The 22,261-nt window shown below is 42.2% G+C and overlaps 2 protein-coding genes and 1 non-coding gene across 3 annotated transcripts in view; 1 reads left to right on the top strand and 2 right to left on the bottom strand.

Moving 5' to 3' along the window:
• The window catches only part of vash2 (vasohibin 2), a 27,370-nt gene extending 11,091 nt beyond the window's left edge, over positions 1-16,279 (bottom strand). Inside the window, exons 1-6 of the mRNA XM_063902690.1 lie at positions 15,413-16,279; positions 13,603-14,038; positions 6,363-6,451; positions 6,164-6,220; positions 5,336-5,410; positions 1-66 (exon numbers count right to left, since the gene is read on the bottom strand). The exon at positions 1-66 is cut by the window's left edge and continues 172 nt beyond it. Of these exons, the coding sequence (XP_063758760.1) occupies positions 1-66; positions 5,336-5,410; positions 6,164-6,220; positions 6,363-6,451; positions 13,603-13,923 (608 nt within the window). The 5' untranslated portion in view covers positions 13,924-14,038; positions 15,413-16,279. The remainder of the gene's footprint in view (positions 67-5,335; positions 5,411-6,163; positions 6,221-6,362; positions 6,452-13,602; positions 14,039-15,412) is intronic.
• trnat-ugu (transfer RNA threonine (anticodon UGU)) lies at positions 2,989-3,061 on the top strand. The gene has a single exon. It is a non-coding gene; the product is annotated as a tRNA-Thr (tRNA).
• Positions 16,280-16,439: 160 nt separating the features above from the next.
• On the bottom strand, positions 16,440-19,609 carry LOC134876529 (uncharacterized). The gene is made up of 9 exons (XM_063901500.1): positions 19,490-19,609; positions 18,827-19,147; positions 18,456-18,713; positions 18,255-18,299; positions 18,048-18,134; positions 17,937-17,959; positions 17,482-17,537; positions 17,212-17,277; positions 16,440-16,989 (listed from the first exon to the last, which is right to left on the bottom strand). The coding sequence occupies exons 1-9, from the start codon at positions 19,539-19,541 to the stop codon at positions 16,965-16,967; spliced, it is 933 nt and encodes a 310-aa protein (XP_063757570.1). The 5' UTR covers positions 19,542-19,609; the 3' UTR covers positions 16,440-16,964.
• Between the last annotated feature and the right edge of the window lie 2,652 nt (positions 19,610-22,261).

Genomic DNA, 22,261 nt, shown 5'->3' with positions numbered 1-22,261 from the left:
CCGGAGAACTGGGTTTTAAAGCTGATGGGGAAACGCTCGAGGGACGTCAGCCCGTTGGTCAGGTAGCTGATCGACACCCCGGAGTTGAGGAAGGAGTTGTCTGTCTTGGTGTTGGATTAACTAATGTAGCTGCACAAATAAAGCAGCACGAGGGAACGTGTTTTTGTTTGGATTTGTCTTCGCAGAGGCAGCTCGAGTCACATGAAATTACATTCAGAGTGATTCTCAGAAGGCCAGTACTATGAACATGCCACGGGGTAAACAGTGGCTCTGTGTCTGCCAGCGTTAGTGCAGAGCCTCCCCTCTGACTAGAGAGAAGACAAAGACCGACAGAGAGGTGTGTTATCCATGGGAAACCTGAGGAGAGGGTGACACACGGTCAGGGAATGTGAGTGGGATTACTCCCCAGGAGATATGGAGGGATTTCTGAGCGACTCTGGACCTCTGACCCACTCATCCCTCTATCTTTCCACCAGAACAGTTTCCAACGCTTGTGGAAATCTAATCTTTTTTCCAGCTCCATGATGCATTCAAATCCGACTATCTTATTTCTAAAAGTGGAAGATTCATTTCACCCTGCCTGGATGATTTTTCCCCCCAAAACTGCCTTAAGATTTCTTTCCAAGTGGGAAACATGGATTTAAATCCCCAGAATAAATTGGACAAAATCAGAAAGCAAATAACTTTTTATCGACATATCTTTACAGGGTTTCAGATTTTGTGCTAATCTCTCACAAACTCCGTCCGCAAAATGAAAACAGAATAAAGTCTATATTTATCTCTCCTGCTGGTGACTGCCCAGCTCCAACACACACACACACACACACAGCATCTTTGTCGGCCGGCAGCCAACCATCTGCTCTGTTCAGTCCACAGAGGCTTGCCATTGGCCAGAATACCTGCCCGTCACCTCAGCAGCCTGAACGTAACAGCACTGCTGTGTTTTCATTCAATATGCACTGAGGCACATCAACACACACACAGACACAGACACAGACACAGACAGACACACACACACACACACACACACACTCTAAGAGTATCAACAGGACTGTGTGTCTTGATTCTGTAAAGCACAACTCTAGCAGAGCAGATGGATTATTCTATGACAGGATACATACGGACTCAGGGCTACACCAACTGCTAAGGCGATATCTGCTATAAACAATGATAAACATGTCTGGATGTTGACGTTAGAGAGGAGTAACAGACACACACACACAGTTCATTAACACAAACAATACCTTCCATTCCTCTCCAATACATACTTCATCAAACACACACTTCCTTTCATGGAGGACGTGTGCTAATACACACATCCCGTCCTGACAGCGGGCTTTATTAATACTCTCTGAGCCGCTGAATAGCACATATCCCTGCTCTGGGTCTGACGGGCAGAGGAAAGTGAGGAGCCTGATCTGTGGATATAATGCAGAGCTAATCCAATGTCTTTCTGAGTTCCCTCTCCCTCTGTTCCTCTATTCCTTTCTATGGATAAGCGTCTCTTTCTCTCTCGGTCGCACTCCACGCTTCTCTCGACATTCCCTTCCTCTCTAAAAATTCAAAGGCAGCGAGATTCCAGACAAGAGAAACACTGGAACAGACTTAAAACCCTCTTTATGTACAGTGCCGTTCACTAAGAGTCATGTGCTTTTTCTTTCACCCTGGAGGCCGTTTCTTCTCTAACGGCTCGGGGAATGGTCGTGAAACGTGGCCAAAAATAAGGGACTGTTCTTGTGACTGATTTCCAATTAAAGGGAATCATAACGCTTCAGTGCACGGTGATATTTTAGGTAATAAATAATGTGATTGCATGGACAAACGTGACTCGCCTGCATCCTATCCTAAGTGGAAGTGCATTTGAGGTGCATTACTTCAAACGGCCAGCAGGGGAAATTCAAAGTCTATGAAAAAATGACTGTACTTCTTAATTGATTTATTACCTCAGCAAACATTGTGATCATAAGACTGAAGTGCACATTTCAAGTCTTTTTTCAACATGCATAAGGGTCATTTTATAAACAGACAGGGTTTGCTTTAGGGCAGGGCTAGGTTGTGATTGACAGGTCGCCACTACAGCGTTGTCCTCGTTGTGTGTCGTCTGAGAGGTTTATCCCTTTTCACGGTATCCTTTTAATTTATGGAAGTTAATTGTAAGATATGTCGCCTGAAGAGTTATTGTTCAGTTTTTGGTTGTATGTTGCCAAAAAACTAAGATGGCAACCAAGAAAATGCCAAACACAAGGCCTCAAAACAGTACGTAACAAAACAAAGACTGACGCTACGCTATGGTAGTAGCTCCTTCAATCGTTGGAGAAGAATGAAAGATTTCCAGCTATCCCACAATGTTCAAGTGTCCACAAACTTGTAGTCAAACAGTCCAGACTCCCAGCAAACAATATTCCAGTCGTAAACTTTTAAACGCTTGTTGAGTCTGTGTCCTTACGTCACTTTATCTTGAAAGGTTCCTGTACCCTTGAGCCTGCTTTATTTTCTAGCCTTATGCAAAACCCTACTCACTGATGGGTAACACAATGAGACACAGAGACACAGAGACACACACACACACACACACAACCCCACCACAAAAAGCTGGTGTGACCCGAGATAAGCCCTGAATATCCTGGAGAGAATTCAGATCACTGTCAGCGGGGCAGGAGAGGACAGACAGCTCCAACTGCCACGAGCAAACATAGTTACCATTCATTCCTCTGCGCTCCATGCTCCTCTCTCGAAGCTTTCTACCCCTATATCCCTTTATTGCCATCAAACTGTTTGGATCCAAAGTATTGAGGGATGAGAGCATCTGTGGAAACGGAGGAAGGAATGTAGATTTCTATTCCCAGACTCAATGCCCAGTCACTGACAGATCCAACTGGTTAGGCTGCTCTGACTCCACCTCACAGCACCTGGTATGCAAACAGGGCGTGTGCTCGCTCCTGTCGTTAGCACTTCAAAGGATGGTCATTGAACTCTGCTGACAGGTGAGGCCCTATAGCTCAGTGGTTAGAGCACTGGTCTTGTAAACCAGGGGTCGCGAGTTCAATTCTCGCTGGGGCCTGACAGCTTCTTTTTCAGCGTATAACCTCAGAGGCTCAGTATGACCTGAGGCTGGTGAAAGGTGACACCGTACAGTGCTGATGTGTAAGGGACAGGAAGTGATTAAAAAAAGCACTTAAAATTATAGATTGTCAGTTTTGTTTTTTTCGTGCTCTGTCCGGCTCGTATGTCCGTGGCACTAAATTTCACTGGGCTCTTGCCACTTTCTCCACTTCCCCGCATCTCTCCGGCTTTCATCTGCCAGCTGAAGTCAGTCTGAGTTTAAGTCACTGTCAGGTCGCCCCCCCCCCGACAGCCCTGGAGAGACGCCACGGTAAAACTAGCACATGTGAAACTGGACCGTCACTTCACAGAAGCACAGCGAAAGGCTGACATGCCAGAACCCCAGAAAACTGTTTCACCACAGACCACACTTCAGCTCTTTGATATCCTGCAGAGAGGCTAAGTATACTTCCATAGAGCCCAGTATCCTGTTCACACTGTGTTGACAATGCACTGAGATCTCACATACAGTACCTACTACAAATTGATATGATTAAAATCCTATTTTGCTTTTATTGTTTTGACCTCTCCTCAAGTGTGTTGTATAGATTTTAGTGCATGTTAATGGTCTGCAAAGGCTAAAATCTCTTTGTTTACTTCACGAACATAATGATATCACTATGTAACATGTGCGCTCCTATTGGCTAGTGGTCCAACACATTGTACGTGGCTTAAGGGTCGGGGCATTTCTAAGTGGTTGACCAATCACAACAGAGCCGGCCAGCTAACCAATCAGAGCAGACTGGGCTCTGGTTTCAGACAGAGGGTGAAAAGAGGTGCTGCAGCACAGAGACGCTACATACTGATATACACCTGAACATCAGCAGGAGAGGACTCTTTAAAGTAGAGACACTACATACTGATATACACCTGAACATCAGCAGGAGAGGACTCTTTAAAGTAGAGACTCTACATACTGATATACACCTGAACATCAGCAGGAGAGGACTCTTTAAAGTAGAGACACTACATACTGATATACACCTGAACATCAGCAGGAGAGGACTCTTTAAAGTAGAGACACTACATACTGATATACACCTGAACATCAGCAGGAGAGGACTCTTTAAAGTAGAGACTCTACATACTGATATACACCTGAACATCAGCAGGAGAGGACTCTTTAAAGTAGAGACTCTACATACTGATATACACCTGAACATCAGCAGGAGAGGACTCTTTACAGTAGAGACTCTACATACTGATATACACCTGAACATCAGCAGGAGAGGACTCTTTAAAGTAGATACTCTACATACTGATATACACCTGAACATCAGCAGGAGAGGACTCTGTAAAGTAGAGACACTACATACTGATATACACCTGAACATCAGCAGGAGAGGACTCTTTAAAGTAGAGACACTACATACTGATATACACCTGAACATCAGCAGGAGAGGACTCTTTAAAGTAGAGACACTACATACTGATATACACCTGAACATCAGCAGGAGAGGACTCTTTAAAGTAGAGACTCTACATACTGATATACACCTGAACATCAGCAGGAGAGGAATCTTTAAAGTAGAGACTCTACATAGTGATATACACCTGAACATCAGCAGGAGAGGACTCTTTAAAGTAGAGACACTACATACTGATATACACCTGAACATCAGCAGGAGAGGACCCAATATTTAGTCTCTACATTATCACAAACAAGTTCTATATTATTGAAAGCATGCTTTGTTTTCAGGAACAAATTCAAATGTTCTAACTGGGTGAGGAAATCTGTTAGGACAGAACAACAGGCTTTCTAAAAATTTGATGTTGAAGCTGAAATACTACAGACTGCTGCTTTAATATTTAAGCTTGGGTGGATAATACTAAGCTTCTCAATTGTGTGTGTGTGTGTGTGTGTGTGTGTGTGTGTGTGTGTGTGTGTGTGTGTGTGTGTGTGTGTGTGTGTGTGTGTGTGTGTGTGTGGTAGGGGGTTAAACTTGGAAGATGGCTTGTTGCCAAGCAACACGGTAAGAGCTGGAAAGGGTGGCGGTGGTGGGGGGGCATTAAGACATTAGAGCAGCATGTCCCATTGATTTCACCCACACAACAAAATAACCTTCTGGCCCTGTGTGTGTGTGTGTGTGTGTGTGTGTGTGTGTGTGTGTGTGTGTGTGTGTGTGTGTGTGTGTGTGTGTGTGTGTGTGTGTGTGTGTGTGTGTGTGTGTGTGTGTGTGTGTGTGTGTGTGTGTGTGTGTGTGTGTGTGAGTGAGTGAGAAAGAAAGGATACATTCCCATGATGACAGCCTCTAGACATTTGATTGGCAAAGACTCTCTGATCATCTCTCTTGCTGTCTCCATTAGCCTGGAGGAAGAGGAGGAAGAGGAAGAGGGAGAGGGAGGAGGAGGCAGAGAAGAGGAGCAGCAGGGGGGAGGAGAGGCAGAGAAGAGGAGCAGCAGGGGGGAGGAGAAGCAGACGGGTGAACAGGAAGAGGAAGCGACAAGTTTAAAATATGAGCAATAGGAGGATGAGGGGGAAAGGGACACGCTCTGTTAGGACTTGATAGAAATACTGAAACATGTTTCATTTGATTTGAGGCCTTCAGTTGGATGGTCCTTCAATACATCCTAAACTAAAGTTCAAGAGGAGAACTGTGTTATTGCAAACAAAACTGTAAATGTGTCGATGTTTTCACCTGGATTACATCGAGATCTCCTCAATCAGTTCACAAAATGTCAGCACCATGTCCACTCTAACTTACTTCAGATTAGACCCAGGGCTTGATTTAGTCATGACATGGTACACAGTGACCTCACCTCTCCAATAAGCCTTGAACAAATGACTAACCCTAATCACACATTGATTTATATTTGGTTGAATTTGCTAAGAAACACAGGCACATTAAAGATTACAACCTTCTTTATTAATCCCTGAGACTACAGGTAGATTTCACTACTGGGGGTTTGATACACACTGAGCCACTGTCACACCGTTAACTCAAAGCATGGGCTGAACTGTACGGCAGAGGACAGGGCCGAATGTGATTCTGGTAAGTGGATTGTTTCAGTTTGAACTGAACATGATTGGACGTCCTTTTGAAAGCTGCAGCTCACTCACCCACACAGAGGACGGCTCTTCTTGATTTCGAAGAATTGGGTTCCTGTGTGGTTGTATCTGAGGGAGAGGTTAGGGACGATACAGTTTGTAGAGAAGTGGACTAAAGTGCTCCTGAGGTTGGTGTCTTAAGTCACAAGTGAGGAGACACAGAGGGACGGTAGCCCTCACGGTGGCGTTGGTTACTACGTTTAAAGGATACTGCAGAGCCTTCATGTAGTTCTGGATGGCCACCAGCCAATCAGGGACCGACATGGACGGCTTGAAGGTCGGGACCGAGGGGACCGGGTGCTGCAGAGAGAGAGACAGATTATTATCTCAAAGAAATCCTAACATGTGGTAGCGTTCAGAGCTCCAAACCACCTCTGACAATCTCTAAACAGACTCAGTGCAGCTCAGTGAGCGCTACACTGGCTACACAACTACATCTCTCACACGGAGAACATTTCATTTCAAATGCCAAATCAATCAGCGACTAGTCTATAGTCTTTTCAATCAATCCAATCCAGTCTGAATATACCTGGATGTACAGTGTGAAAAGTGTGACAGGGAAACATGCATGTAAAAAGCAGTGTGTCTTTCTAGCTCCGTTCAACAAAACTTGAGGATTGTTATTGTTGTGTGTTTCCAACAGCTGGACGTTCTAAAGCCTATATCTAAGAGACCAGTACATACCTTCAAACACACACAGTTCATCCTATAATATAATATGTACATACTTCAATATATCTTCACATTTCAATTTGTTGTAACGTGTTTTTCTCTCTGTTCTTATGGAGGTTAAAAAGCCTCTAACGGCATTCAGATACCAAGGCTCTCATACCACTGCTGTCCCCCTGCTACCATGAGCGGAGGCGGTGGCTCAGAGAGTATTCTGTGCAGAAATGTGGATGACACGTATCGTTGTCTGTATCTGTGCTGCGGTGGAACCAAGTGAAACCACGCCGCTGATCCTGCAGCCGCTTCACCTCGGCGAGATCCTCTCAGAGAGGAAGCCGAGGTCACAGATGTGGCTTCACGAAAGGACGTGACCGAACCAGCAGAGTGGGTCAGGCTCAAACACAACCCGCCACTTCCTCTGACACACGGGCAGCTGGTGTGTGTGTGTGTGTGTGTGTGTGTGTGTGTGTGTGTGTGTGTGTGTGTGTGTGTGTGTGTGTGTGTGTGTGTGTGTGTTTAATTTCCTGTGGGTTTTCCTTCGCTGTTTATTTCCTGAATAAAATAAGAGCTGAGGAGGAAGAATGACGGACAAAGGGACGGGGAGCACTTGCAGATGTTGTGCTGGGTTTCTGTTTCAAAATCATTGGGCTTTAAAAAGTGGGCAAACAATCTACCTGGAAACGGCAAATTATTTAAATACACCATGTACCAAGCTGCCTTTTTTCTAACCAAACACATTTAGCCTTTATGCACAGCTTTAATTAGAAAGACAACACTCATATGTTTTAAATGGCACTAAAGGAACGTCAAAACCCACAATTAAACTATTCTATATGCCATATATCTGTAGTCGGATGTAAAGGCAGGTTATGTGTCGGATAATCACCGAGTATACGGATGAGAGGAAGTATAAAACCCAAAGCAGGCAGTAGATCACAGGTGCTGGATTTGTTTCAGAAGTGTCAGAGAACAGCTGATCTGTCAGAAAAACACCAACTGTATTGGGAATCCATCAAGTGTTCTGGGTTCAGCTCAAAAGACCTCCTGTCAATACCTCCTAGCACCTCTCTGGAAACCCTCCCAACATCAGTGCCAATGCCTCGGCCAATTAAGCAATTATTAATCCATTCAGCCACTCATTTACAAACAGTAGATCAGGCTTCAAACCAGGCGACAGCCCACCGATCCATCCGTCAGACACTGAGTGAGTCAAACAATCAACGGACTGGTCCCGCTTCTAATTATCAGGCCAGTGGACGGTCATTCAGTCCATAAAGCAGCCTGCCAGCACCAGTTAATAGCGGGTTTTACTGCTGCATAATCCCCCATGTTGTAAAATCCTCACTAAGGCGTGACACACTGGCAGCATCCTCTGGCACACACTCTCTAAAGCTGCAGGAGGGGAGAGGACTGATGATCCCTCCCTTTATCTCCTCCACACACAGCAGTGTCACTTCTGTACCATTTATTCGCAGCACGATGAAGTTTCACACTCAGTCTGTACGTTGTGCTAGCTTGCTGCACTCACATTTCGCAGAGTCTTTACGAAAGGGAAATATAGCATGACACTTAGTTCAGCTGTCAGCTTGTTACTGGGTCTCGTGAAATCTGATGATGTCTGAGAATCTGAATCAGCTGTCACAGTCTTTCACATCATAACTGTGAGTCCTTACAGAGCTGCAGATATGAGGAGGGAAATATGTAGTGCCTCCCTGGGAAACAGAGGAAAGGAATGCATGAACACGTAAACAAAGTGAATCCCCGTCAGAAAGCTAATGGTTTATAGTAGGGATGCACTGAATGCCCATCCCTCTGCAGGTACAGATCTGTAGAATAAAAGCACCCATTTAAATCACACTACGTTGAGAGACTACCTGTAATGAAACAACTGCAGTTAATCCTCTCTACCTCCCTTCCTGTTCCCTCCCTCCCTCCCTCCTCCTCCTCAGTTATCTCAAATCCTCCATTTCTGTTTTCTCCTTCCCTCTCCCTTCTTGCTCTCCCCTCCCTCACTGATTACTTCCATCATGCTTCCTCTTGTCCCCCCCCCCCCCCCCCCCCCACACACACACACACACACACACACACACACACACACACACACACACACACACACACACACACACACACACACACACACACACACACACACACACACACACACACACACACACACACACACACACACACACACACAGCAGAGACTAGAAACAGAGGAGGTGTAAACAAAGACATTAAGATGGAGCAGAGAGACAGAAGGAATAGGAGGTCTTATACGATCCTTCTATGACCTTACTTGTGTGGGAACAGTTTTAAAGAAATAGGAAAATAGTTGAAGGTGGTGAGAGAAAGGAAACCCAGAGGTGGGAGAGTGCTACAACATGACCACAGGGCTAAAGCCACCAACAGTCCACAAGTCATTGACTTATGGGTGTCAAACAAAAGCCACTTACAGTAAATACATTCAACCAAGGAAACACAACCTCAGAAGCCAGACTCCTGCAGGCACGTTCCTTCAATGAGCCAAACCTTTCCCTTCTTTTATCAGTTCTACCTGACGCGGTGCAGTCAGAACAGCAGATAAAGTTGACCCGGGGTATTGGTTTATTATAAAATATCTGCAGGAACAAGTGAAACAAAATCCAATTCAACTAGCGCAGCCTTTTAGGTAAACTCAGCTCAGTAGACATCAGAGTGTGTGTGTCGCTGATATGAAGCTCCTACGGCCTTCAATTACCTCTGAAGCACTTTAGCTCCGTATCAAAACTGGTAACCAGAGACGGAGGGAGAGGGGTCGTATTTCCCGCTGTCAAGTTATCTTTAGAACGGGACATCCCGAGGAATGCCGGTCTCTGAGTGTGTGTGTGTGTGTGTGTGTGTGTGTGTGTGTGTGTGTGTGTGTGTGTGTGTGTGTGTGTGCGTGCGTGCATGCATGCGTGTGTGTGTGTGTGTGTGAGGAAAGAGAAACAGCTGAGAAAGAAATGATTAAGCAAAGTCTGGACATAAGACTCCCTGTTTGAGGGCTCACAGCCTCCTCATGAGCACTCACACACCCTCAGTGGTGACAGCAGCACTGAGGGTGTATCTACCGCAGGACGACACACTCAGGAACACGTAGTGAACATTCTCGCTGCCTATGGTGCGTAGTTCTTCGCCTCAGAGGACATTGGTTGAACTAATCCATGTTGGCAGGGATCCATTTTTAAGGTCCAGCTGGGAAAAAACACAATTGTGGTTCAGAAGAATATGACATTCTGCAGATAAATGTCAATTACAGATGTCCTGATTTATTTGGACCTTGAGATTTGTAACCTCTGGTCACACAGATGTCTCACAGATGTTGTGAACAGCTGCAGACGGAGAAGAAATAGCAGAAAATAACCCAAATATAATCCTCTTTTCAACGTCTGAACGGCAACATTTTAATCCAGAAGAATGGAACTACGATGGTTAATGTTTCTCCTACTGATTCTGTGAACACATCTACAGTACTGGAAGGGTTTCTGCTCCTCTTCATCAACAACCAGACAAAACAATCAAATAAAACAGTTAAAAAGTAAACCCTGAAAAAGGATTTAAAAAGTGTATGACGGAAAATTGAGATTAAAGTTGAGTTGCTGATCTTTGCTCAGGTGAGATGAAGCCCGTCCTGTTTCGTGTTCAACGTCCTTTGTGTAGTCCAGTTGGTGTCCAGAGATTATCCACTACCCAGATAGCATTAGAGGGATTATTCGGCCGCTCTGTGCCAACACGTCTATTCCGTTAATGAGGACACGGTGAGGGGCAGCATGGACGCGGGTCACTGCCTGATAATACAGTCCACCTGAGGGGACCATGTGTCTCTACAGAAACCACTTTTACTTTCTTATTCATATCAAAAAACAGTTCTCCTTCAAGTCTACTCCCCAATGGTCTATTTATTTTAGGTTACTGTATTTCAGTTTTGTTAAATGTCACACACAGAATCCGTAATAATTTGCACAATCCCAAAAGAAGACACCAGAAACTAACATGCATCGACTGAGTTCTGCTAAATAATGCTTCTCAAGTAGCTCATTTGTACTAATAACAACGTTGTTCTTAAACTCTCACTTGCACCGTCCCTCAAACTAAAGTTAGTTAACGGCCTGGGTCAGTGAGTGTATCTGCGTCTGTATCTGTGGTAACCACCTGCTTTTAAACTGCTCACACACACACACACACACGGTCAGGTTGCATATCAACAATACAACAATGAAAGCCAAAGGACACCTGTGGTGAGGCGTACAGCCCCCGTATTGTAAATTGCAGTGTCATGGCAAAGCAACACAAAGCAAAAAAAAACATGCACACACGTGATGGTTGAGAAACACGGTAGAGCTGTGAAGACCACCTGGAGTAGAGAAACATTGGAAAAGGAGGTTGTTTCACCGTTAGTCCTCCACCAAAACAGATTGCAGTTTAAAGCAGACACTAAAGGGTCTGAGACTAAACTCACATCTGTGGGTTTTCTTGCTTTGGAAAGCTTCCACGGGGCTCTCCAGGCACAGTTGATTCAATCTGAAACTACAGTTACCAACAGCTTCTGTAACAACACAGACAAATGGTTCATGTGACAGTTGTTGTTGTTGTTGTTGTGTTTGTTTGTGTCCACATCCTCCTGTCGACTTTCTCTCTCAACAACAACATTATGGGATTGTGTTGCTGCCGGCCAAGCGGGTCACTAATGACCACATGGCCAATTAGTAAAGCTAGACAACAAGCAGATTCCCTCCTCTTATTCCTCCTCCAGCGCCGGGAACACAACAAGCATTCATCGGAATCACTGAGAGGAAAACTATGAGGGGAATCTGGGCTGGGGGGCCGCAGCAGATATAGATGTGCATCACGTGCGTGGGGAAGCTCTTCTATCTGCACTTCTCTCCTTCAATGACTCAAATAAAACTGCTCAGAATGGAAGACTAGAGAAGTATTCTATTGATAGTGGAGTCTCTAAATCAGAAAATTGTGAAAGATCTTTTAGAGCCAAATGTCTTGTTTTATTCCAATCAACAGAAGACTACAGAAATGAATTCCACAGTAAAGTAAATCAGGGAAAAGAAGAAACGCTTCACAAACTGCAGCACATGCTTAGTGTTTTAGCCTGATAAATACCTTAAACTATTACCTGATTATCCATCATTATATTGTTGTTCATCACGAATGCTTATACGATTATTCGACTCAGAATATTAGATTTATTCCGAGGGAAATTGGGATTTGTTATAGTTAAAAGATATTTGTAGTCACACAAGTTAAGACTAAAATACAAATATTTATATTTAAAAAAGGAAATGAAAGCATAAAATGTGAGAAGTTAAAGTACAAATGCATTACACAATATAACTGTGGTTTATTATTATTAATAACACCACAGCTGAAATGGATTCAGCCGCTTGTTTTCTGTTTAACTCAAGTTAACAAACCTTAAATATTTAGGCAAACTTCTCTTAAGCTGGTTGCCGGGCGAAGATTCTTTAGGTTTGAGTCATGCAACGCTGTAACTGATATACACAACGTTCTCTGTGCATTCAAATTCTCCACCAGGCAGCCAGAGGTCAGAGGTCAGCCTCAGCTGTTCAGCAGCTTGTTTAATCATGTCTTACTCAAGGACACCAGTGTGTGTGTGTGTGTGTGTGTGTGTGTGTGTGTGTGTGTGTGTGTGTGTGTGTGTGTGTGTGTGTGTGTGTGTGTGTGTAAAGTTAGTGTGATGGGGTTTTGACCTGTGTGAACTATTAGCTTTAACTGCAATAGCGTTGTTGATGTGAAACGTGCATTTGAATTATTTTTACAACCTGTTGGTGTAAGCAGGAATACAGTGTTAATCTAACCTGAAACCAAGTGATAGCACCAGTGTGTGTGTGTTTACTGTGTGTGTGAGGCAGGAGTCACCATGAGTCAGTCACACGCTGTCTGTGAATAAGTCAAAAAGGCAGAACTAACATCACATGACGGGTCTGGCACCCCGATTTAGCACACCACGGTAATGTGATGCCTGTCAGAGAGCATCAGTGTTCACCTGAGAGTGTGAAATAAAGGTTTTACATTGTCACCACCATCAGAACCGCACCAAGAGAGGAGAGAGCAGCTGGAGGTAGCACTGTCATAAGAGGCCGTTTGTTTGATAAAAGCACATTGGATAACATCAGATACGTTAGACAGGTCAATGATTAGGGGACTGGCTGAGACAACAAAGAGACAACTGAATTCCCCCATTGGCTCGGGGATTAATGAAGTATGTCTTCTTCTTCTTCTTAATTAACTCACCTACCAAGTAAAGCATGTGCTTGTTCCAGATCCGCCACTATGACAACGTGCTATTACTCTGGTGTATATATTTATAAAATCAATACACAGGGTTGATAACTAAAAATATAAAGCATTTGAAAATGTTCCTTGTTGCTATGAAAGATTTGCACCGACCTTCTAGCGGCAAGAGACGTGTAATGAATAAATCTCAGACACAACTGAAGCCAGGTCCATGAGATAGCCAGCCGCAGGATCCCTATAGGCCTACAGGAAGAACACTGAGTGCCTCTCACACTCCTCATCCATGAGTCAGCACAGTTTACAACTCTAAAAAGTGCACAGACCTTTGGATTCCTTCATAGTGCAGGAGCCACAGGGAAGCCTGCAGGGAGACCCTTCATAAAGAGTCTATTAACAGAGAAGGAGCTCCCAGGAACCACAAGAATAGTTCTCAGGTAGGTTCATATTTCAGGGCTTAGTAAAACTTGGGGAGGAATGAGTGGCAGCTCTCTCACCTTGGGAAGGTATGCAGCGTTTTGTATCCTGTCCACCATCTCCTGGCCCTCCGGGTGCACTACGGCCACATGGGTCCACATCCTCTCCCAGGTTACACTCTCAATGGGAAAACCGGTCCTGTTCACGTAGAAAAGAACCCCTCCATCCTTCTCCTCTTCCTCCCCAGGGGACCTGATGCTGTTATTAGGGGGGGAGGCGGAGGAATCCTCCTGGGTGCTGCAGCGGAGGAGGCAGTGCGAGCTGGAGCTTTTTGACCGGCCATGCCTGCTCAGCTTGGCTGGGGAGGTGCCGGCCCGGCTCGGGGAGTTGGGTCCGGTCATTGATCCCAGGAGGGCCAGGAAGAGGAAAAGTTAGGCAGGCTGTCCTCCTCCAGCTACAGGAGCTTCTCTTTGTATGTCAGTGTTGGACAGTTCATGTTCATGTTCCACAGCAAACCTAGCAGGGGTAGAGAAAGAAATGCAAACCGTAACGTGACAAACTGAGCATTTGTAAAGCACGACTGAATGCAGTTCAAATGTCAATACTCGTTTCAAGGTGAATTTTGATAACATTACCACAAAGGATCGGTCCTAATATGTCCATTAAGGCGGTAATGTGTTTAATAAGGTGCTTAACACAGGGTAGGCACCACCAAAGATTTGTGCCTCCCTATGTAGAAGGAGAGAACAGACGATGCTACAGTGGAGAATGAAGTCTTGTCAGAATGATCTCTTATCCCGTTACAGATGAGAAGTCCTCCCCCATGTAGAAGCATTGACCCAATAATGATTCCTATCATAAAGCAAACCCTTAACTGAATGTTGAAGGTATACATTTGAAAACAAAATAGTAGTAGAGAAGTCATATGTCCAAAAGGACCCAAGGAACACCCTGTACCAACTCAGCACATCATAATAAAAAAAACTAGCAGTGGTGGAGTAAAAGTACTAATACCACCCTGTTCAAATAACACATGTCAGGTGAAAGTACTCCTAAAAGTATTTAAGACCAATAATGGAAATGTACTTCCAAGTATTGTGTTTCAAAATATCAATTAATAAAGTAACTAGTAAATAAATATGTAAAATACAAACGTTTGCTTCGAAAAGTAAGTCCAGTAGAAGTACAGAGCAGTATACAATGAAAATACTAGGTCAATTATACAAGTACCTCAGATGTGTTACTTTCCACCACTGAACCCAACGAACACCAGCTTAGCACATTAAAAACCCGTGGAGTCAACAACTGTTATCAACACACAACAACAACAACAACAACAACAACAACATACAAACACGGGTTATCTCCCTTATGAAAAGCTAGCGAGAGTTCAATTGAAGGCAAATAGAAAACTAACAACAGAAGGAGAATCTGTTCAATAGAACTAATGGGTAACGTTACCATGGGCCCAGGTGAACAACCAAAACAGGCATGTTTTGTTCATAACGTTATTACTAAAGCATGAATATTAAAGGAACATCTAAATAAAATAGTGGAGAGTATGTCCAAAATGACCCCAAAGGAACACCCTGTACGAACTGAGCTCATTGGGATGTAAACAACCTACTACACATGGTAAAGAAACACACACGTTGCCTACAGAGCAACAAAGGCGTAAATAACACGAGTAAGTCAAAACAATATTATTGTCAAATCAGCAAGACAATAGAGTATGCAACACATGCTTGTTGATTTATTTGTAATATATCGAAAGACAAACTTTTAACAGAAGACAATGGTTTCTAATGAGTAACCTTACCATTGGCACAAGTGGGCAGCACACATTTTCCGTTGGAATATAACGCTGAAATATGACCAATTCAAACGTACCGTATTTTCCCCTGGGGCTCCGATTTTAGATAACCCACAGTCCCTCCGGTTCATAAGGCATTTTATCCGAATAACACACAGTGAAGCGAGGTAGGTCCCATTCATTCCCAAAGCGACAGGATGTAAAGTGTTGTTTTGGTCCAAGGCTTTGTAACTTCACTCCTTCTTGTCAAGTGTCAAGCTAGCAGAAGCTAACAACCGTTGGGCTAGGAATACGGTAAAGTCCACTTCAAAATAAAAGCACTTCGTTTGTCGATCATGTTTATTTAAAGAAAAACTACTACGACACATTGCAGCATATTCATACACACGTCATGTATTTGTTTATGAGAGGTTTAAATGTTTCAAGTCCAGAATTTCATCCAATTAAATCCTGTTCTTGTCGGAGATTTTCTTATTTTGAAAACAGCAGCCAGTAGTTCTTCTTTTTCGTTAGCTAGCTAAGAACACTGCGGGGGCCGTTGCCTCCCACCTCCCCATTCCGGGGAAAATGACCTCCTCTCTTCATTCCTCCCGTTAGCAGATTCGGTATCTACCTCCAAAGAACATCAGGTTTCATGTTGATTGAACAAAGGCTCCTTCAATCCCTCACATGATGAAATCATTGGGGATAAAACGGTACCTGCTGTTCTTCCTCTATCTCTCTCTGTTGCTCGTACCCCCGGCAGCCACCAATGTTCGGCGGCTCCTCATTGGTGGAGCCGACAAAGAGGGGCGGGCTTTGTGTTACGCTCTATGCTAATTAGAACTGGCGACGCTCCCTGATTGGTTGGCTTTGATGGACGAAGGCGTCAACAAGTGATTATCTGCAACAAATGGGATTTTTTATCCCTTGTTGTAACTGTTGATTTGTTTTCACATTTTATACATGTCCAGGTGCTTGACAAGAGAATAGTTTAGCAATAAACAAAGGATATAACCATATAATTATTCTCATCTCAAAAGTCTATCCACACAAAATAAAGACCTAATATCATTTATAATATATTTTTCAACTGCGGTATTAAATAATGATGACTACAGTGTATTACATGGGGATAACATGTTTTATTTACTGCATATACAAGCAACGACAGGGGAAACATGCTTTCAAAAGTCACAAATAAATGAAAATAACTTGAACTAGAAGGCAACAGGTGTATACTTTGCAGCAAAACTATGTTGTGGGAAGCAAGAAATTGAGCATCATTTCAAATAATTGTCCATATTGAACATTTGACTCACATTGTGGTACATTTCCCATGGTTAACTTAATTTACAACTCCCCCTTCTGGACAAAACCGTGTTTACATCACAGGAGAAAGGAAACACACTGAGTTAGAGCATCAGCATTGGATTTAAAATACTGACCAATGTTTCAATTCATTGACAATTTACCCCCAATATAAATACATTGCCTCTAAAACAAATATAAAATGAGCGTATTCTGGTTAAATTCAACCCCACCTCACATTTTATGATCTTGATTATTTGTGGGGTTTGTTGACTCTGGCAGAGAGGGTCTCATTGGACGCTCCAGCAGTAGACGGGGGAGCTTTCACGGTGCTGTAGGTCACTTCATCTTTACCAACCAGAACCTATAGGAAGTAAAAGAACACACACATTACAAAATAGGACATTACACACAAGATGATGACAGAAAATACCAACGTCTAATGATGAAATTCAGCTAAAAAAAGAACTGCACATCACACATTTCAAATAATTCTGTGGGATTTTAGTGGAAGTAAGATACTTGTTTTTCAACATGAAAACATTGCTTTCTATATTAAGTACCAAGACTACTGCAGACAGCTCACCTGGGCTGTACTGTTGGTGTTTGTGTGGCTGATCGAGGTGTAGAAAACCTCCTCTTCAGGATCCGCCTGCACAGAGAGGACAGCATAATGTTGAGGAAATGTGGAGTTCTTTCATGCTGTCTCAACCCCTGATTTCTGGGTCTGGTCCTCTTGTTGAGGCAAGCTACATGAACTAACTTCCCTTTTACATTTTGTAGCACATTATCACACACTCAACACTGCTATTTCTTATGAATTTGCAGAACAAACTCCTGTGAAGTCTGATCTCACCGTGTCCTGACAGCTTTCGGAACAGACTGAGTCACTGTTGGGTTTGAAGTCAGCCTCTGCACAAACACACAGTCCAGTTACATTTAGTCAAAAAGCAGGTTACGTTAATGCACATGCACAAACCTAGCAACACCTGTGCAATGTCATGACACTGTGTATGTCCCCTGTTCATTGCCTCAGGTAGTATTTGTTGTGGTGGCAAAAGATTTTCAACTCTAATCCAATCATCAGATAAATCCCTCTTCTCACGACAGAAGGCAATCAAATGAAACAATAAATACTGAGGATTTGATGCTTGTATGTATAGTTGGTGTATTTGAATGAGACTCATGGTAGGGTTAACTCAATATGTTGCTCACACATCACAGGCCTGAGGATCAAATGTACAACAGACCCACACAGTCAGTTGTATGTTATGTTCTTGTTGTATAAAATCAATTCAGTTTTTAACTCACGATGCGGTCATCTATTTGTGTTTCTGAAAAGACAAAGAGGATTTCAGTTTTCTTAGTGAACTCCTTGGGTTATCAGAACATTTTGTGGATCAAATCTGTGAATCGAATCACCTTTAGATTTCCTCCATCCTACAACTGCAACAGCTATTATCAGGAGTGCAGCTAAACCCACGGCCACAACGACGTACAACCACCAATCTGAAATAGAAACATATCACTTATTGGCAGCAGCTTTGTGTTTTGAGTAATATATCACATAATAAGTGTTGGGCTGATTTACCTACATCTAAAACAAAGGTTACTAGATACCGTACTAACCTGATCTTTCCTTTCCAGATTCCTTTTCATTAGTTTCAGTTGTTGCTATTTAGACAAACAGACAAAACACACTTTTAGCTGGTATTTCTTCCATCAGCAGTAAATAAATGCAAAAAATGGAGTTCAAATCAATTAAATAAACAATGGAATTTGCTTTTTCCTTCAGCTTTGTGATTTTAAACATCTAGCCTGTTTTCTTACTGCTGAAGGTCAACACTTTTCTTGTGAAGCTATCCGTCACGTTACACTTCAACAAGTCATATCTTTTTGATGTGTAAATAAAATGTGATGTCCTAAAGGTCACGCTGGCCGAGCAGGAAGTCTTTGAAGTCTTTAAATCTTCGTTGTTATTATCCACATCTCGACCGTGAAACAGCCACTTCACTGAGTGTCTACAGTCTCCATTACTCTTCACAGAGCAGCGTAACGTCACCTCATCATTGTCCTGATGTTCAGTCACTGAAGGTGGAGATATTGAGAGAGAACGACAACAAGAGTAAAGTTAACTTCAGCCTGTCATCTTGTGATGTTTCAGTACATTGCTCTGTAGAGACATGTATGTAAATACTCACTGGTAACAACAGAGAGAACAACCTGAGAGTCTGAAAAATCTTCTGATCTGATCTGTCTGCAGGTGTAATCACTAGCATCCTCTTCTGTGACTTTCTTTACAACCAGAGAACAATTATCCGTTACACTCAGTCTGTCTGCTTTAGCTTTGGCGTCTTTACCGATCTGCCCGCTGTCGACGAGCTTTGTTGATGATTTTCTTCCTAAATCACTGAAGAGCCATGTAGTTTGCTCACAGCTCCCCCTCGCACTGTGACAAGGCAAAGGGACTTCAACTCCTTCTTTGACAATGAAGGAGAGGACAGGCTCTTTGGTTGCTACCCCTGAGAGGACAAAGACAGAGTGCAGTTCTGTGGCGAGCACTTAATGCACTTTACAACACATTCACACGAGATTCAGAGACAACACAAGGAGGTCCAATATCTTTCCTTTTGATCCTCCGATGGATGGACGATGGCTCTACCTCTTCAGTCACATTTTCCCAATAACAGGTAATTTAATAGCTATTGTGAGGATTTTTGAGCAAATAGATGATCGTCCCTACAAGAGTCCATTAAGAAGGCTACAGTCAAAATAATCAAACATAGCTGTCTGGGTTAGATGGAGGTAAGATAATAAATCACATTGCTAAAATAAAGTTCTATCCACATGATAAACATCCTTACCTGTAATCTGGAGCAGTAAAACAGTCATTTGACTCCATTTGATTTCAGCCATCGTGATTCTCGTTGTCTCTTGCTCACACTTTCTCAAACGTGAACACCGTTTTGAGACATAAATCTTCTTCCTGTGGTTGGGAAAGTGTGAACTTCCTCATGGGCACACTCTTCTCTCCATATGAGGATGTAATCAGTGGCGGCTGGCCAATAGAGGGCGCTAGGGCGCCGCCCCACCACTCACCTCTCACCACATTTCCTTGAATAAGACCAAAGCCCGTCTACGGAAAGCCCCTTCACTCTCTATTCACCCCCATTGTACCGAATTTGGCTGCAGTTCACCTAGGGGGCGATCGCGGGCGAGTGCAGAATACATGGACCCCTATGGAGCTAGGCGGCTAGCTACATCATTCTCCTAGCATATCGTCTACAAAATCCAAAATACTACTGTGGTTTCCGAGAGGTCGACAGGGATTTTTCGTCAAAAGTGGAATAATCTGGGGGTCATAGCCTTTTGTTTTCTTACAGGTTGGGCAGTTGCGACCCAGGTTCTGCTAGCATCTGGCTAATGAAAGCCGATTGGTCAATGAAGAACTCACGACTGGTTACGACCGAAGAATACGCTTTGTGGTACCTGTCCACAGAACATCAACAACGCTCTTAAGGTGCCAACCGCCGTTAAAAGAGAAGAAGAAGAAAGCTCTTAAGGAGGACTCTGAAAGGACATTACAATCGAACTTTTTTATTTGATTATGGTCAACTTTGGATGTACTGATCCTACCACACACATACATTGTATTGTAAAAATAAATTTGAAAGTTAACTGATTACGAGCATGTGTTTGTTTTCTTACCTTGAGCGTATGTTCGATATTGCTATATTGCTACCTTAAGGATAAATCCCGCTTTCTAGAACATTAAACATTCCGTAAAAAAAAGTTGATTAAGATAAAGATGCCGCGTCAGTGTGCTGCAATTAATTGCAAAAATTCTCAAAAAGGACTGTCCTATTTCAGCTTATAATCAATAATAATAATATATAATCAGTCAATATTAAAAGTTCTCTGGTGCCACGGAGCCAAATCAGCTGCGATCGTATGCAGCTGTTGCTGCGAGGGAAAGGAAAGGGAAGGAGAGACACAAGGTGCCGTAAAGCAATTTATCACGCATGACGTCATCCGATTTACAAAAACCTAATTTTAGTCAAAATCAAGCGAATATAAAATACTAGCTATGTGTCGTTTGTGAGGATTATCCATTCCATGTTTAAAAAACTATAGCAGTGATTTAAAAAAAAATTATATCCAAAGAAATGTAGGAATCTATGGGTGGGGCTCCATAGGACCACATTCATTCTGCACTGGCCCACCAGCGCCCCCCAGGTGCAGTACCATACCGGAACGGTTTTGAGAGTGAACGTTCTCGTCAATATTAAAAGTTCTCTGATAAGACATAAAACAAATTAAATCAAAATGAAATAATACAATACAAATATTTCGAAATATATGTATATATTTTTTTAGATGTGCAAGATAAATATTTCATAGTTAAAGATGAGTAAAGTTGTTTCGTTCGTTGACATTGTCTGATTGGTGACGTATTTCCGCCCTGGGGCGCAGGAATCTTTGCCCGTAGACTCTCGTTAAAAGCTGTACATGCGCAGTAGCTCCTCTTCAATACAAGAGATATGACGATGTTGGGGCGCACCTCTCCTGCGCCCCGAGCTGAATGCAGCTGGATTTGGCGGCGGGGCTGACGTCACAGCCTTCTGTCATAAAGTATGTGTATGGTCCATGTTATATATGATTTAAATATATAGAGATAGAGATATATCTAGAGATATATATAGAGATAGATAGATATTTATTATATATGTATATTGGCCCTCTGTATAGTAATATAGCACATCTGTATATGTGTTCATACTACATCTGTTTATACTATGCCAATTATTCCCCCCTCTTTATACTGCCCTTATCTTTACATAATCACTCTTAACTGCATATACTGTACATACTCTATATATCGCACTTGTTTCTCTTTGCACTTCTATCTATCATCTATAATGTTGTTGTTGTTGTTTTCATTTATGTAAATACACTCGTTTGATACCTTAGTACATGTATGCATGCGTTTTAAAAAATATATATACATTTTGGAGTTATAGCCCCCCCTGGAGAAAACTCCACCAGCCGCCACTGCATGTAATAAAGGTTTCCGATGCCCTCTTTGTAAACACATTTGTGCTCCAAGCTTAATAAGTGACGTACAACGTCATTTTTGTATGAAAATAATACACAATTATAATTAAAACTACTATTATTATTGATAATAGCCATGAGTACTGGATACTTTTAGTATTCATTATTTTATCATTATTGCATTTTTAAATTGTAGTTTTATTAACTTATATTTCTGATAACAACAATAATACAATAATAATATAATAATAAAACTAATAATAATAATACTAATAATACAACAATAATACAATAATAATAATAATAATAAAACTAATAATAATACTAATAATAATACTAATAATAATAATAATAATACAACAATAATAATAATAATACTAATAATAATACTAATAATAATAATAATAATACAACAATAATACAATAATAATATAATAATAATACTAATAATAATACTAATAATAATACTAATAAAACAAATAATAATAATAATAATACTAATAAAACAAATAATAATAATACTAATAAAACAAATAATAATAATAATAATAATACTAATAATACAATAATAATACAACAAT

Source organism: Eleginops maclovinus, chromosome 15 (assembly GCF_036324505.1).
Source record: "Eleginops maclovinus isolate JMC-PN-2008 ecotype Puerto Natales chromosome 15, JC_Emac_rtc_rv5, whole genome shotgun sequence".
In the NCBI taxonomy this organism is placed as follows: domain Eukaryota; kingdom Metazoa; phylum Chordata; class Actinopteri; order Perciformes; family Eleginopidae; genus Eleginops; species Eleginops maclovinus.
The sequence above is the reverse complement of the archived record's forward strand: the minus strand, read 5'-3'. Positions and strand labels throughout refer to the sequence as shown.